Source organism: Cryptosporidium ryanae (genome assembly GCF_009792415.1).
Source record: "Cryptosporidium ryanae isolate 45019 chromosome Unknown contig_68, whole genome shotgun sequence".
NCBI classification, from domain to species: Eukaryota; Apicomplexa; class Conoidasida; order Eucoccidiorida; family Cryptosporidiidae; genus Cryptosporidium; species Cryptosporidium ryanae.
Window position 1 is genome coordinate 1 of NW_027125515.1, and position 15,379 is coordinate 15,379.

Consider the following 15,379-nt stretch of genomic DNA (forward strand, 5'->3'; position numbering starts at 1 on the left):
ATTATTCACCAACATCACCTAACTATTCACCTACATCTCCAAAATACAATCCAGTATCTCCTAACTATTCACCTTCATCTCCAAAATTTAATCCGACTTCACCAAATTACTCTCCGACATCTCCCAAGTACCAGACCTCCGAAAATTACAACCCTACTTCGCCAAACTATTCTTATACTGGAGTTGAATCATCGAGCCACTCATCTCCCTTGCAGTATGATCCCTCGATAATAACGGGAACCTCTACACAAAATTTTGAAACAGAAAAGGATATGGAAGCAGAGTACTCTCCATCAAATTAAACATAAATTTTAGGCGACTTGAGAAGACGTTAAACAAGTTAGTAAAATTAATAAATTTAAAATTATATTCTACTCTCTTTTAGTATTTGCCTTGTTATCCAATTTCGTTGACTGTTATCAACAATATTTTTTTGAACTGCAAGTTCTAAGGCGTTTTTTACAGAAAGTGGTATTGTGTTCTCTATTTTTTCCGGACATAAAATTGGGATCTTCCCCAATAAATTAATATTTAACCGACATTTATTTATTATTTTCGGTTCTCCATCTACCTGAAAGGGGATTTGCTTGGGAATTTCTACCGTTATGTCCCTACCTTGACACAATTTTACTGGTTCTGTCAGTCCAACCTGTAGTTGTGTTAAATGAAATAGTGATCTAATTCCAACAACTTCTATTAAGCCATCGTCTATTTTTTGGCGTTCAAACTTTAAGGAAGAATTGTTAGATTCTACATGTATAGAGGAATGGTCTTGACGTGAAATTATCGGAAAACTGTTCATAAATGAATTTGAAAACCAACTTTTAAGCGTGTTTATAGATCTAATTCTATCATCACTAAATTTGTAGTCGAGTTCAGTAATTTCGTCATCGTCAGATGGATCGTTTTTACATGATAAATTATCGTAGTTTTGTGCTTTACATATTGAAAAAGACATTGACCTTTCGTTTACGTTCTTACATACAAATTTATTTGTTTCTTCAGTGTCTTTTGATTTGAAGAAACTTTTACTCTTGTTTTTCGAATAGTTAGTAGAGACATTCCAAAGATTTACCCCACCTGCAAAACTGGGGATATTACAAATCACGAGACCTTCCAACTTCTGATTTTTTGCGTAGTTGGTTCTCATTTCTGTCTCTTCTTTGTCATCAGACATTATTTTAGTATTTAATTCAAGAAACCCTTTTATACCATATAATCTTAAAAATATATATTTCAAATAGGTAAAAATCAATAAAATAGCATTATTTTTGAGAAAAAAATGAGATACTTTTTGAATTATTGAAGGCTCAAATTTATTTAATTGACTACTATTAAAGTTATCACTATTTGTTTTAGCTCTCACAAAATTGTTTAAAATGCTTACCTCTTCTCCATCGCACCATATTCTTAAACCATCTAATTGAATACTTTTATTGAGAAAGAAATCTTTGAGTCCGACTTCACCGTAGACTAGTTGGTTTCCAAGTCTACTATTAAAATGTTGAGGATACTCCTCCCTTAAATTATGAAATTTTAATGCAATTCTCGCAGCAATACCAATATCAAGGTAATTTAAGAATGTTGATGAGAACAGAAGGTTTTTACTATTTACCTTCGATTTTTTATTATTGATTTCAAATGCTGTGCAATTCCAAATATCCATCCTTCTAATCTTTGAGGTACATATCCTCTTAAGAAAGCCGAATATGTCTCCATCAAAAGTTACATCCCATCCAAGTATTCTACTCAAATCATTTCCAGTACCGAGAGGTAGAACTGCAATTGGAGGAAGTTTTTCAAAGTCAAATCCATAGATTTCTCTACATCTATCTATTACCCATCTAACAGTTCCATCTCCACCACAAACAAGTATCAATAATCTATTAATTATTGCAAGTTCTTTAAACAATTTTAGTGCCTCATCAGGGCCTTTTGATGTCTGGATGTCGACTATTTGAATAGGATTTAAATAAAAATAAAGATCCTTTATGAGCCTTTGTCCGAAATGACCACCAGATTTTGTATTTACAAAAACTAGAAGTGGTTTTTCATACTTATTTGTAAGAAAATCATCACAAAACCTTAGTTTTCTTTGATATGAAATAGATTTTGGAATCATCTGAATGAACTCAGAAATCCTGCGCCTTTTTGTAGATAACTTGAATGTTTCCGTTTTCAACTTTATCGTCTCTGAGGTGTTCTTGAACTTTTTAAAACTTAAGTCCCTGAAATAAAGATTATTTTTAAGATCGTCATCAAATATAGAGTCCGATTTATTAATAATGTGATCACCATTTTTATTCGTTCTAATTAATTCAATGAAAAATGAATTAGGTGGTAATATAATGTATTTAAGTGCTCCAAGGTCGCATTCTTGATTAGATATATTCTTTTCATTAGCACATTCATCATGGAATGTTCGATTACACCACACACATCTCTGACCGGTTAGACCGAATGGTGAAAAACAAAGTGTTCTGCATATTGAACAAAGTGAACCAGATTGCAAGTTACCTTTAATTAATACGTGTAGATGCAAAAAATCGGTCACTTTTTCATTATCAAAGCTTGATCTGCTATAAGAGAAATTTCGATAATTTATTTTATTTATGGAAATATTTGAGGCAATGTTATTTGATGACTCAATTTTACAACATTGTGAATCTGATTGCATTATACAGTGAAAATGGGAAATACGCTTACAGAAAAGGCATTGCCAACCTTCGTAATTTTTCATCAAAATTGAACGCCTTTTTATTATTCCTGAGCAATTAGTACAATACTTTGGACATTCTGGTGTTCCATATAACACCCAATTGTGCCTTAGTTTTATATGTTTTAATATGTTATAGTCATGGTAATTTTGGAAGTAAACTAAAATAAAAAGCGTTGATGTAAAGCAAACAAGAATAAAAAAAATTATTATGTACCAATGTTTAGTAGTTAACATATTTAGATGGTAACTTGTACTTGTAAATGCCATTTTGACTACATTAAGTATTTCCCTAACTGGAAGAAATTTATCGAATAATTCAAGCAAAAAAGTGGAGAATGAATCATTCTGAAAAACCATAGCTAATTAGAATTCAAAAAACAAAACATTAACTAATCTTCTTAGGTAATAAATGTTTTATTCTACAGAAACACGTTAAAAATAAGTTTTATTAGTTCATTCAATATAGATCAGAGGTATTTTTTCTTGCGGTGATGAAATGGGGCGGTATAAACCTTTTGGAATAAAGTCGATAGTTTGTTTGAATGTTGCGAATTTTTCATTAAAGGCTTATTTCACATAAACAAGAATACTGAGGCATTTTTATTTAAAATTTCAGAAATTATTTAATACCTTAAATACCTGTTACTTTTTTTGATATTCAAGAATGGGATCTTTTTATTTTATTTAACACTACAAGCGCCATTTGTCATTTTGACAATATTTTTTTTCACTTTTAACAAAGATGAATTATCTCTACTGTGGAGATAATTTAGGTGCAGTAAAAGAGTACAACGTTAATGAAATATTTAAAAAAGATTCCGGCTCAACTAGTTCAGCTACAGAAGTTTCGAGGTGTGAAGCAAAGGTTGTAACGTTTATTTCCTTCGGAAATAATTTTGAATCTTTTAAACAGGGAGAAACTGAAGGATTAAATCAGTTTGATATTTACATTGGGTACTCAGATGGATTGGTTGAAATATATGATGGACCATTTGTAAGTAACAGCAGGATATCGAAGGCTAAAATAAAGGTTTCAGGGGAAGTTGTTTTCATACAGGATGTCTCAAAAAATTATATTAATCAAGTTGAGCTTGGTAATAAAGCAGTATTGATTGTTACAAACTTGATGAGGTTATATATATTAAGAATACCTCAATTAAATTTTCAGTCTAATATGAGTTCAAAAACAACCATAAACTCTTTAACCAGTGAAAATGATTTGGAAATAGGTTCCAAATACATAATTAACTCGATAGAACTTCCGGGAACAAATGTAAGTTGTGTTGCATACAACAATATAAATAATTCAATAGCATATGGAGGGTATGAATCCGATGTAAAATTGTTTAGTTTGAAGAATAATTGTATTTATTGGAGTTGTAAAAATGTTCATGCAAATATGTTGAGGCATCGTGTTCCTGTTGATGTGACTAAAATAATCTTTCTAAGTGAAAGTGCTCAAGTACTTCTTTCGGGTACTGGATTTGGGGAGATAAGAATTTATTCTCCAAATTCACAGAAAAGACCATTAGTTAACTTTGATCTTTGGAATGATAAGTTACCGGTCACAAGTTTGGTTGTTATAAAAAACTGGGATCAATATGAATATAAATCAAATATTAATACTTACAGTTGTCTTCTTGCTGTTGGGAATAATAAGGGTTCGACACTAATTGTTAAAATAGTATACGGTAAAGAAAAGAAAATAAAAACATCTACAATAAATGAAAGGCGAAAATCAGCACTTTCTAGTAGGAAAGTGGTGCCATTTGTGGAAAAGTCTTTTAATAATGATGTAATTGGCCTCAAGAAAGACTCAAAGTTTGATTTCAAGGAGAGTTATAAAATTGAACTATCAGTAATAGGAAGTTTCAAGGGGATAATTGGAGGAATTAGATCAATGATCTGCTTTAAAGCAGGTGTATTTGAAAATGAAAACGCGAATGTTGTTGCAATAAGTGGTCCAGGAAGAAACATTTATTTATTTGATATAAAGAAGAGAAAATTAATCAAAAAGATATTTACATCACAAAAGATTTCATTTATGATAGTTGTGTAAATTACCTTGCTAATTTAATGTTAAATACTTTAACAATATTGTATAATGCACTGTTTTTAAATTCATCTAAAACTTTAAGCTTCTCTTTATTTGTGGGAAAAAGCTTATAATATTGAAGTGAAAGCTGGAAAAAAATATAATTTGGTATATAAGAATCTAATAAATAATTTCTATTACAATTAACAATAGAAATTTTGTTATTTATCACCAATTGACAGATATCTGGATGAATTTTAAAATGTTGCCTTTTCTTAATCCAATTAGAAAGAGTGTTTTTAGAATTACATAATCTGTTTATATACTTCATGATGACCTTTAGTACATATTTATGTGATGATATCGAGTCATTCATGATCCTGAAATCAAGTAAAATAATTTTCATTGCTAGTTTATATGCCTTTAAGGAAATGAGCTGCAATACCAACAATTCCAAAATATCACTCCTAAATGTTACTAAAATATTAAAAAGTATGCCTATCAGTGAATAATCAATATTTGAATATGAGCTAATATCAAGTTTATTGCAAATGTACCTTCCCAGGGAAATAAAATTATCGTTAAGATCTGTATTCGAGAGCTCTAAAAGAGGTATTATAACGGATGAAAACGCATTAGTTCCTGCTAACATAAAAGAATAACCATGCAAAATAAATATAATCAAACTTGTTACTTCAGGTAAAGATCTTTTGTAAAAGTAATAATAGATGTTTTTACTTAACAAAACCTCATCAATACGAATATTAGTTGCACTTTTAAGAACACACTTTTTTGAGGAAGAAACAATTGAAATATTGAACATCTTTCTTTGAAAAAGATCGTCAAATATATCTTTACTATGGATCTCACTTAGTAAAAATGTTCCAAAGATAAACCATAAAAACAACTTGTATGAAAACATATTATCATTTAAAAATAACTTTTTGAAAATATAGTGTGTTAAATCTGAAATTGTTTCAACATACTTTGTAGTAACCCTGTTTTGGCCATATTCTGATTGCCAAGTAACATCAAGAGTTTTTATACCTTCAAATGGAACAGCTATCATTTTCAATAATGCGAGCTCGCACATAATATCATGAATAAAAAAATAATTTGTATTGGTTTTTAACAAGGGAAGAGAAATCATTAATCCCTTTATTTCATTGAACAGTGATACTAATGTTTCATTATTCATATTTAAGTTATTTTTAATATTTGTAATGTTGGTTATATTTTTTATTATTATTAAAAAGTAAGTTTTAAAAAGTTCATCATTTGTAATATTGAATTTCTTTAAAAAGTAAAATATAACAATTGAAATGATCTGTCCCTTAGAATCTTTAATCGTTTCTAAAACATTTGAGCATATTTGCAAGAGTAGTCCTAGTGAACAGAGTTCCGTTTGTGATTCTTCAGTAATCCATATAAATCTAGTAAATAATTTTTCTATAAAGCAATGTAATCCAAAGACTTCTGAATAGTCATGAATATCTAAATTTGAAATTTTAAAAATAATCGCGTCGTAAAGAAGTTTTTGTTGATCAAAGCCAGCAGAGCGGATAACACTAAAAAGTTCAGTTAGTTCAGCTATTTCCCAGTTTAGAAAGCCATATAAACAAAACATTTTAACGAGTTTAAAACATTCTTCTAAATCGTGAGTATCATTTTTATATATTTCAAAATGATCAGACAATTTAATATTAAGAATTACAATGTTTAAACTTTCAATAAGCCTTTTTGCGTCGTAGTTGTCATATTTTTTGTCTTTTAATATTTTTATAAGCAGATATATAATATCAGTTTGATATATTCTATTTGATGAAAGTTTAATTACGAAATCGAGTGTTCCATTAAAATCGAACGAAGCATTGAGGAGTAAGTCGAATAGTATTTGTGATATAGGTTTTTCATTCCCTACTATTAATCTTTTATATTTTTCTATTGAAAATCTCTTCTCTACGAAAAATTCATTTTCTAAAGCACACAGTGATAATGCTGCTAAAAGGTCTTTACCAAAAGAGGAAAATACTTTTCTGATGTACCAATAATTATCCCAAATATTTATAGAAGAAATTAAGTTTTTAAAAGCATCAATATATTGTTCCTTTGTCGTGTGAAGACTAAAACGATCTAGAATAGCAGAGGGGAGTATCTTAAATGCCATTAATATCATTTTAAATGCGTGAATGTCATCCAGTTTGTGAAAACTAGGGTTAAGAGAGTCGTCTCCAATTCCTGATATATTTATAATGATGAATAATAGCCTTATAAAAATATTGTCGATGTTTTTCAGTGAGTTCTGAGGTTGGTAGTATTCCTTTAAAACGGACATAGATTGCTGAGGATATTTATTCATAATATTAAAATGTTTAATTAATAAGACAGGATAAACGTATCCTTTATTTGGTCTCTGAATTGACTTTTCAATTAATTTAAATAATTCAAATGAGACAAACAACGGTAATTTGTCATATTTATTCTTAAACTTGTCGATACTGTGAATTAAAGGCGTTATATCCTGAAAACTACTTACCATAATGAATAATTTCCACCTTCTACCCCACTCGGGGGAATCATAGGGGAGAAGGTAGATAGGTAATCTCGATTCCTCAACAAGAAATTCCTTAATTTTCTTAATGTTAGTTGACTTATAATAAGAATAAACACTGTTATATAGATCTATATAAGAACGGAGGATCTTATATATTGTAATGAATAATTCTGTAACTTCTTTAAACTCGCAAAATTCCTTTCTCGAAAATATTACTATAATAGATGCACAAATTTGAAGCTTAATGATAGGATTAACATTACTTGACGAAATAATGTTTACGGTTTTCTCGCAACTTGAAAATATCATGTCTGTAGATGTGTAAATATGTATATCTGCTAAATTACTTGTTGTAAAATATATGTTATCAATTTTATCAGTGCCTTTGTAAATATCAAAAAATGAATTCATATATAAATCATAAAATGATTTAACATTTGAATTACAACAAATGTAAATGCTTTTAAAAGATTTGTATACGTTCGTTAATATTTTCTCAGTATTTATATTGCATGATCTGATAACAGGTTGAGAAGATTTATATGTTATATACATTTCAAGAAATTTAAAAGGAAACCTCTTAATAACTTGATCTTCAAGTTGTTCAAATTGAGCATGTAACTCAATAGAACATTTGTTTTTACAATTATTATGGTGATTAAATATTGCACATAGGGATATAGAATATAAACCCTCGAAATGGCAGCGTTTTAAATTCTCTATTATAATCTTCAGTGCATATTTCTCATAATTATATAATAAAAGTGTCCTCACTTTTATAACGATTATATCAAAATAAACTAATTCCGAATTCTTATATAATAAAAATATCAAGTCATCCAATTTTGAATGAATTGCTGATTCTATATTGATTAGACAAAGAGATGGATTTGAAATGAACAAGTTTGAAATTATTTCATTGTCATTGTTTCTGCTAAATATCATTCTCGGTTCATTAAAAACAGATTTGTTGTATTTACCGATACAATTTATCTCATTAAGATCTTTACTAGAAATGGGCAAAAAAATGGAATCCAAATCCGACATGCACGGAAATGTGTCATTGAGATTTCGAATAGTTTCAGATATGTAAATTGAATCTCTAATTGAGTTAATATAACTTTTCAATCCTATTTTATCATTCATTAAAGTCCCATCGACAAATATATTCAATTTGATACAAAGCATATCCAAGTATTGTATGTTTAATTCCAAATAGTCATCAAGTATGTCATTAAATATTTCATATATTTTACTGGTAAATTGAATTGTATTCACTGAGGAGGATAAAGAGGAAATAATATCAGTAATAAAATCTTCCGCATTATTAATTTTTGTATTGTATAGAACAAATTTTAATAAATAAGTTATCGAATCAGGTAAATTACCGAATGCTGAATTAGGCAGTCTGGTTGTTGTATTTATTATCTCATAAAAAGAGATTAAGTCCCTAATTACTCCAAATGTGTATATTTCTGGTATTTTTCTAATTAATCTAATTAATAAGCATTCAAGTAGTTCAGGTGAGCGTAACGATTTTGTAAGTTCAATCAACTTCATATTTCTTATAAATTTTAGTGGAAATTCTTGAAGTATATCAACAATTTGTTGTTGTTTCTCATGAAATTCTATAGAAATACAAACATTTTCAAGCCAATTTATATACTTTTCATTAGATTCACTTCCTAAATAATTAATGGAAGGTCTTTTACAAAATGGACATAAAATCATGCTCTTAGATACATTCTTCTTTGATAATTCGCTGTATGAAACTAAACTACGAATTATTAATGGTTTTTTAATTTGTTTAATCAATAATTGATTATTCGGAATGTATTTATATATTTCATCAATATAGTGTTGAATCTCAAGTGCATTTGAATCTAATAGTGGTGAATTTGTTCCATCAATAGACAATATAATAATTTGCAATATTTTCAAGGGGCATAAAATAATTCTTTTGTAATGCTTTTTCATAGGATTGCTGTTAATAATGATTGCTCTTGATAGCTTGCAAAAAAACCCAATAGGCAAATTGCCTATTTCGGAATTGAGATAGTTTATTATAAGCTCCTCAAATGGAATTTTGATATTCAGTTCAATAAAATTAATAATATCTGGTTTACTTGTATCGACAATTTCATCAGAATAAATGGGACTAGTTTGTAAATGATTCACAATACTGTTTCTATTAACAAATGGCTCACACTTACCATTAATATACGGGTCCAGTTGTACTTGCTTTTGTTTATTTATGAAAAATCTTATACGATTAATAGCAGCATATGTTTCAAAGTATTCAGACAATAATCCCTCTATTTCATATTCAGAACGCTTCAAACTATTCATAATGCACCTTAATCTTTCAGAAGGTTTTTTGAAGATAAAATTGACAATGTTGATAGTTTCATTGTATGCTGGATTGAATGTTTGCATAATTGAATACTGAATTAAAATTGAATGAAAAGAAAATAATAAAAGAGTGTATTTATAATATTGAGGTGAATAAAAATCAATTCCAGTCTTATTATTTTGATCTTCACTATATATATCGAAACCAATATATTTAATTATTGAAGCTAAAAATGGTAATGCGAATTTTAAATCAAATGTATTTTTTATGATTTGATAGCAACGATAAAGAGACCAATCAATAATGCTATCAAAAGAATCGAAAAATATAGCTTTATTATTGAAGTATTTCGAGTTCATATCTTTGCACTCGTTTTCATTGCTATCTTGGTATTGTTCTGGTTTAGGAACAATATATAAATAATTGTCAATGTGCAGAGTTTCAGGTATAGAGTTAAGTATTAATTTCCACTCTTTTTGCACTTCAACATGCTTCAAAAGCTTACTTAGATCAGATATTCTACATTCTACTGCAGCTAATATTGCAGTCTTAATCATGTTTCCAGAAATAAATTCACATAAATAATCGATACTTTGGTTTTAGTGGGGGTACCTTTTTGCATTTAAAAAGTTAAAGCGCAAAACTTACCTTTTATAACCAAAATAGCTTAGTCTTCATGAAAATTTAAATTTCAAAAATTTTAAAAGAGGTATGTATATTATTGTAAGTTAATTCGTCTAGATATGTGTTACTATTGAAAAAAAGTATAACGAAATTTGTGTCAGAAGTTACCGCCAATATTTTTGTCATACTTTCTTAATTTACAAATAAAACAGTGGTTAGTTTTAATCGGAACTTATTACAATAAATTATAACAGATGACAGGATCTACTTATTATACTACTGATATATGCAACGTTCAATATATGAAGGATTCGGTAGAGAATATCTGTATTTCCTCACTTAATACTTATTGGTCACTTCTTTTCTGTAAAACAGATGAATTATTGTTTACTTGTATAGAAAAATCAACAAGTATTCCAATGGAAATATTATCTAATTCACTATATGAGGAATTTGAGATGGATTTTAACAAAACATTTTTAAAACTTGTAGATTTACTCCCAAGGTTAAATGAACTCATTTTTATTCATATTATTGAATCAAGTGAGCTGATCCTTCAAAATGATTTACTCATCCCTAACTTGAAAAGTGTGATATTTTTCTATTCGTCAATTATTCACGCATTATTTCCTTTTTTTTCGACAAGTTTTCTAGGCAACAAGGAAAGAGACGTATTAAATAAGATTTTTACCGAAACAAAATTTATAATTAACAAATACTTGATATTATTTAAGGACAACAATAGACTATCTCAAAGAATATGTATATTAGGTGATTTCAAATGTGGTCTGTTGAAGGGTATTCTACAGGAGATATCAGAGAGAATGAGTTGTTTACCATTGATACAACAATTTGAGTTTGAATAAGTTTGTATCATTTGTATATCTACACGTTTAGTTAGGACTATTTATATTGTTTGTAAGGTATTTTTCAACTATTATATATCATTAATTGCTTCCTGCGACTCTTTTACACATTTTTGAACCATTTTATAGTATTCCATCTTGTTTTCTATGTACATTTGTGCTGCTTCTGTATTTGCAGGGGAGTTAGGATTTGGATCATTCAATAGAGATTGAATACACGTAAGTATTGAACATATGTCAAGTACAGGACTCCATTGTTGTTGTAATATGTCAAGGCAAATAGAGCCATCATTATAAACGTTTGGGTGAAACACTTTAGTTACAAACTTTATTTTCGGAGCCTTATTTGGATATTCATCAGTAAACTGAATATTAAGCTTGAATATTCCTCCTTCCCAAACAGTTCCCTCAGGCCTGAAAACTATTTTATTTGTTTTAACTAAAATTCCATAAACTAACCCGAAAATAACGGCATCCCAATTTAGCATTTCATCATCAACTGGAGTGCCACAAATACCTTGAGGAGGGTCATTTGTAAGTTTTGTAAAGTCTCTCAAAAGCCTGCGTTTCTAAAAACGTATTATTATTTTTGACTATACTCTATAATTTTTGTTCAAACGTACAGCTTGCAAATTCATTCTAATTTAGAGTTTAAAAATTTCAAAACTATTTTTCTTCGCGGTTTACGCCACTTTTTTTTATTCAAAATGGATTCTACATTTTCCAGATTGAATATTATAATATGCTCATTTATAATTTCATTGGCATGTTGTGCCTTTGGAAACTTTTTGTCATCTTTTATTTATACAGAAACATTCTCTAGTAATGTAACTTTAAATTCTGTATTGGACCTTGGTATTAGTCCATACTTAAGAAATGATCATGCGAACGTTGCTCTTAATATCAGTAGTGATCTAAGTAAAATACCACAGTGGAATACGAATCAATTATTCTTATTTATTTTTGTAAGCTATAATAATAATTCTAAGAGAAATTTTGTGACAATATGGGACAATATCGTTTCTGTTAATAATAATAACATGATTTATTCAATGGATGGAGTAATAAATAAATACCCTATAAGAGACATTGGAAATAGTTTGAGGGGAAGAAAATTCGAAATAAATATTGCATATTGCTATATGCCAATTGTTGGAAGAATACATTATCGCTATCAATATGGTGAAAAGAGTTATTTTCTACCTAAAAAATATTTTCGGTATTCTTAGAATTAATTATCATCTTAAAATATTCTAAATACTAGATTTTAATAAATAAATTATTTGATTTCTTTCGTTCTCAACTATCCAAATTAAATATAGTATTTTGTCAGTTATTTTTCGATTTTTTATTTGAAAATGTAATGTATATTAATATAATTACAATAAAATACTTTAATTGAAATAGAGAAGTAATTGATTTGATAAATGGTTCGTCTCTAATTAAGCCATTAAATAGGCAGTTATTGTAAAAATTGTTTTCATGAAAGGTTGTACAGACAGTTGGAAGTCTTTTCCAGAATATATCATCTTCTAGTTTCTGATAAACACCAGTTAGTGTGTCTAGTTCTAAAAATCTGTCACCATCAAGATCAACTAACAAAAATCGTGGTTGCTTCAATCCACTCATCAACTCTGTAAATCCTGAAACCTTAGACATACTTGGAATGCTTAATACATTACTTTTAATAGCTAATTGAACTGGTTGAATGAAAACCTCTTCATTTATGTCAAAATCGTCCGAGTCACTAAAATTGTTAGGTAAAGTGCTTCTGTTTTTGAGATATTCTTGTCTTGAGTTATCTAGAATATCAAGTGATTCACTTATATTTTGATTGGTGTTTGGAAAAATATCATTAATTATCAAAAGACATATTATTCTCCCAATACTGTTTGATTCACATAGATTTTTAGCATTATGCGCATTCATAAAAGGGACATATTTTCGCTGCAAGTAGTAGAATGAAAAATCAAGTTTTTTTTGCTGAGTTGATATTTTACTGATAGATTCAATTAAATTTTTGTCTGAGTAATCATTCAATTTCGAAAAATCTTCATTCTCAAAGTTCCAAAGAGGAATAATTGTTTTTGGTTTATCTATTGAATGAATGTTCGACTGTGAAAATGCAAGTATCTGTGGTTTATTGTAAATTATTCCAAGTTTATCCAAAATTTTTGAATTTATACTGTTATCTACATATGCAAAGTCAAAGACTGAACTCCATTTAAGTGCAGTAGAACGAATCAATAACGAGGGAATTGGCTTGTTCGATGAAACTATCACCTTAGGAATATGAGTAGTAGATTTTTTGTTAAACCATGAATATAGAGACTTTTCTGAAGTTATTATTTTCAGAGACTGAGGAAATGAGTCTGTTAAAAAATCAACAAATGAATCAATACTAAAATCTAATATTTTCGAATAAATTTCGTGTGGGTAACCAGGTGTTATAATGAAAATTGCAGGGAATACTTTAACATTTAAAGGCAGTTTTTTTAATAAAGAATTTTCTTTTTTTGCATGAATTCTCCCAAACTTATAATATTTATTCAACTCTTCTATTGACTCTTCCCAAACTGGTGAAAATGATTGACAAAGCTCATCCTGATCTGTGTAAACCTGGATGACCCAAGAATTTGATGTCTGAAGCAGTACCAATTTTTCGTAGTTTCCAACAGTTAGTGTCTCTGCAGCTGACGGGATGATTTCTATTTCCCCACCACGTGTGGAGTCATACACTTTTCTTTTCTCTTCATCACCTAGAATTTCATATGCTTTAGAAATATGTCTAAATTTTTCAATACAAGGCTCACAACCATGGTTTTTATCTGGATGCCACCTTAAACTAAGTCTTCTAAAGGCTTTTCTAATTTCAGCATTGGAAGATTTTCTTGAGACACCTAATACATCGTAGTAATTTGTTAATTCACTGTTTCTATTTAACTTGCTACCGACGCTGTAAAATTCTTCTCCAGCTCTTAATAAAACTGTAGATATAATTATGGCTACAATTAAAAAAAACAACGAGAAATTGATTAATGTGTCTTTAAATTCATCCCAACTCATGGAACAGATACATTTTAATGAATTTTTAAAAATTACAAAAAAATGTTTATAGTCAACAGTTGTTTCCACATCATTTGTCTCGTTCCTAATAGTTGAAGATTTGAAAATATTATTTCCTTGACCTTGTTTTAAATATTGTCTTTTCTTCCCCATTATCAGTTTCAATTGTGAATTTTTATTGTAATGGCGCAAAAATTTCTTACAATTAAAGAGTAGTACTCAAATGGCTGACGCAAAACAAATATCTTTGTCACTTTTAACATTTCTAAGATACGAGTACCTAAATTACTGCATCTCTAAGTCATCTGAACTAATTACAGATGAAAAAAAAGGCCAACATGAACAAACAGCAAATAAAATATCCATTTCAGGGATACAACTATGCAGGAAATCTCTAATACGTGAGCTAGTTATGTCAACCCTCGAAGAATCGGGTTTTCACCTGGGAATTAGACTAGTTGAAAGGTAAGCCTTATAATCATTATCACATTCATAGACACTGAAGTTAGATTATCTCTTTTCCGAAATCGCTTAAATGACCAAAAGGAAATAATAAAGTTTGTATGCAAGGATCTCTGGAACTATATATTCTTGAAGCAAGCAGATAGATTGAAGACAAACAGAAGGGTAAGTTGACAAATCCTAAACATGATTTCCTAAAATACTTTTCAGGGGGGATACGCAATTCTTGACAACAATTTATCTTGGTTGTCAAACTTGCCCAACTCAGTTGACATGAGCACGAGAGAAATGCAATTTGAACCTGCTATAAACGTCATTATAGTATGTGGGATTATCAGAGGAGCTCTGCAACATCTTGGCTTAACGTGTTCTGTTGCTGCCGAAGTCAGCAGGCTTCCATCATGTAGGTTCCAATAAATAAATCAAAAACAACTTACTCCCATTCAGGTACATTCCAAATTAGGGTATTTGCACCTTCCAAATAATCACCCCACTTTGAAATGATGAAAAAAAAACTCCCCTCACATGAATGTTTTATTTATACAAATATCTCCCCACTCTCATGTGGATAAAACAGAGCGCCATATTGCTGGCGGCCGACTCTAGTGTTTTTTTTTTGTGAGAATTAATTGCCTGAATAACGAAAAAAGTGTCTTCCTTTCCTGTTCCTTGAACAATGATAATTCCAATCATTTTTTGA

General features: G+C 29.2%; 8 protein-coding genes across 8 annotated transcripts; 4 read left to right on the forward strand and 4 right to left on the reverse strand.

Annotated features, from left to right (window-relative positions):
• Positions 1-364: 364 nt before the first annotated feature.
• FG386_003192 (uncharacterized protein) lies at positions 365-3,076 on the reverse strand (the record flags this gene model as incomplete). The annotated part of the gene is made up of 1 exon (XM_067342420.1): positions 365-3,076. One exon carries the CDS (start codon positions 3,074-3,076, stop codon positions 365-367), a length of 2,712 nt encoding a protein of 903 aa, XP_067198361.1.
• A 385-nt stretch (positions 3,077-3,461) lies between these two features.
• FG386_003203 (uncharacterized protein) lies at positions 3,462-4,778 on the forward strand (the record flags this gene model as incomplete). The annotated part of the gene is made up of 1 exon (XM_067342431.1): positions 3,462-4,778. The coding sequence occupies one exon, from the start codon at positions 3,462-3,464 to the stop codon at positions 4,776-4,778; it is 1,317 nt and encodes a 438-aa protein (XP_067198372.1).
• A 104-nt stretch (positions 4,779-4,882) lies between these two features.
• On the reverse strand, positions 4,883-10,218 carry FG386_003214 (uncharacterized protein; the record flags this gene model as incomplete). Its single annotated transcript, XM_067342442.1, has 2 exons — positions 4,883-4,902; positions 4,956-10,218. 2 exons carry the CDS (start codon positions 10,216-10,218, stop codon positions 4,883-4,885), a joined length of 5,283 nt encoding a protein of 1,760 aa, XP_067198383.1.
• Positions 10,219-10,539: 321 nt separating this feature from the next.
• FG386_003225 (uncharacterized protein) lies at positions 10,540-11,151 on the forward strand (the record flags this gene model as incomplete). The annotated part of the gene is made up of 1 exon (XM_067342453.1): positions 10,540-11,151. One exon carries the CDS (start codon positions 10,540-10,542, stop codon positions 11,149-11,151), a length of 612 nt encoding a protein of 203 aa, XP_067198394.1.
• A 71-nt stretch (positions 11,152-11,222) lies between these two features.
• On the reverse strand, positions 11,223-11,789 carry FG386_003236 (protein with UBC domain; the record flags this gene model as incomplete). Its single annotated transcript, XM_067342464.1, has 3 exons — positions 11,223-11,565; positions 11,611-11,720; positions 11,775-11,789. 3 exons carry the CDS (start codon positions 11,787-11,789, stop codon positions 11,223-11,225), a joined length of 468 nt encoding a protein of 155 aa, XP_067198405.1.
• A 69-nt stretch (positions 11,790-11,858) lies between these two features.
• Positions 11,859-12,380, forward strand: FG386_003247 (uncharacterized protein; the record flags this gene model as incomplete). The annotated part of the gene is made up of 1 exon (XM_067342475.1): positions 11,859-12,380. The coding sequence occupies one exon, from the start codon at positions 11,859-11,861 to the stop codon at positions 12,378-12,380; it is 522 nt and encodes a 173-aa protein (XP_067198416.1).
• A 100-nt stretch (positions 12,381-12,480) lies between these two features.
• On the reverse strand, positions 12,481-14,370 carry FG386_003258 (DNAj domainhypothetical protein transmembrane domain; the record flags this gene model as incomplete). Its single annotated transcript, XM_067342486.1, has 1 exon — positions 12,481-14,370. One exon carries the CDS (start codon positions 14,368-14,370, stop codon positions 12,481-12,483), a length of 1,890 nt encoding a protein of 629 aa, XP_067198427.1.
• Positions 14,371-14,440: 70 nt separating this feature from the next.
• On the forward strand, positions 14,441-15,164 carry FG386_003269 (uncharacterized protein; the record flags this gene model as incomplete). Its single annotated transcript, XM_067342497.1, has 4 exons — positions 14,441-14,682; positions 14,727-14,844; positions 14,890-15,082; positions 15,127-15,164. 4 exons carry the CDS (start codon positions 14,441-14,443, stop codon positions 15,162-15,164), a joined length of 591 nt encoding a protein of 196 aa, XP_067198438.1.
• Between the last annotated feature and the right edge of the window lie 215 nt (positions 15,165-15,379).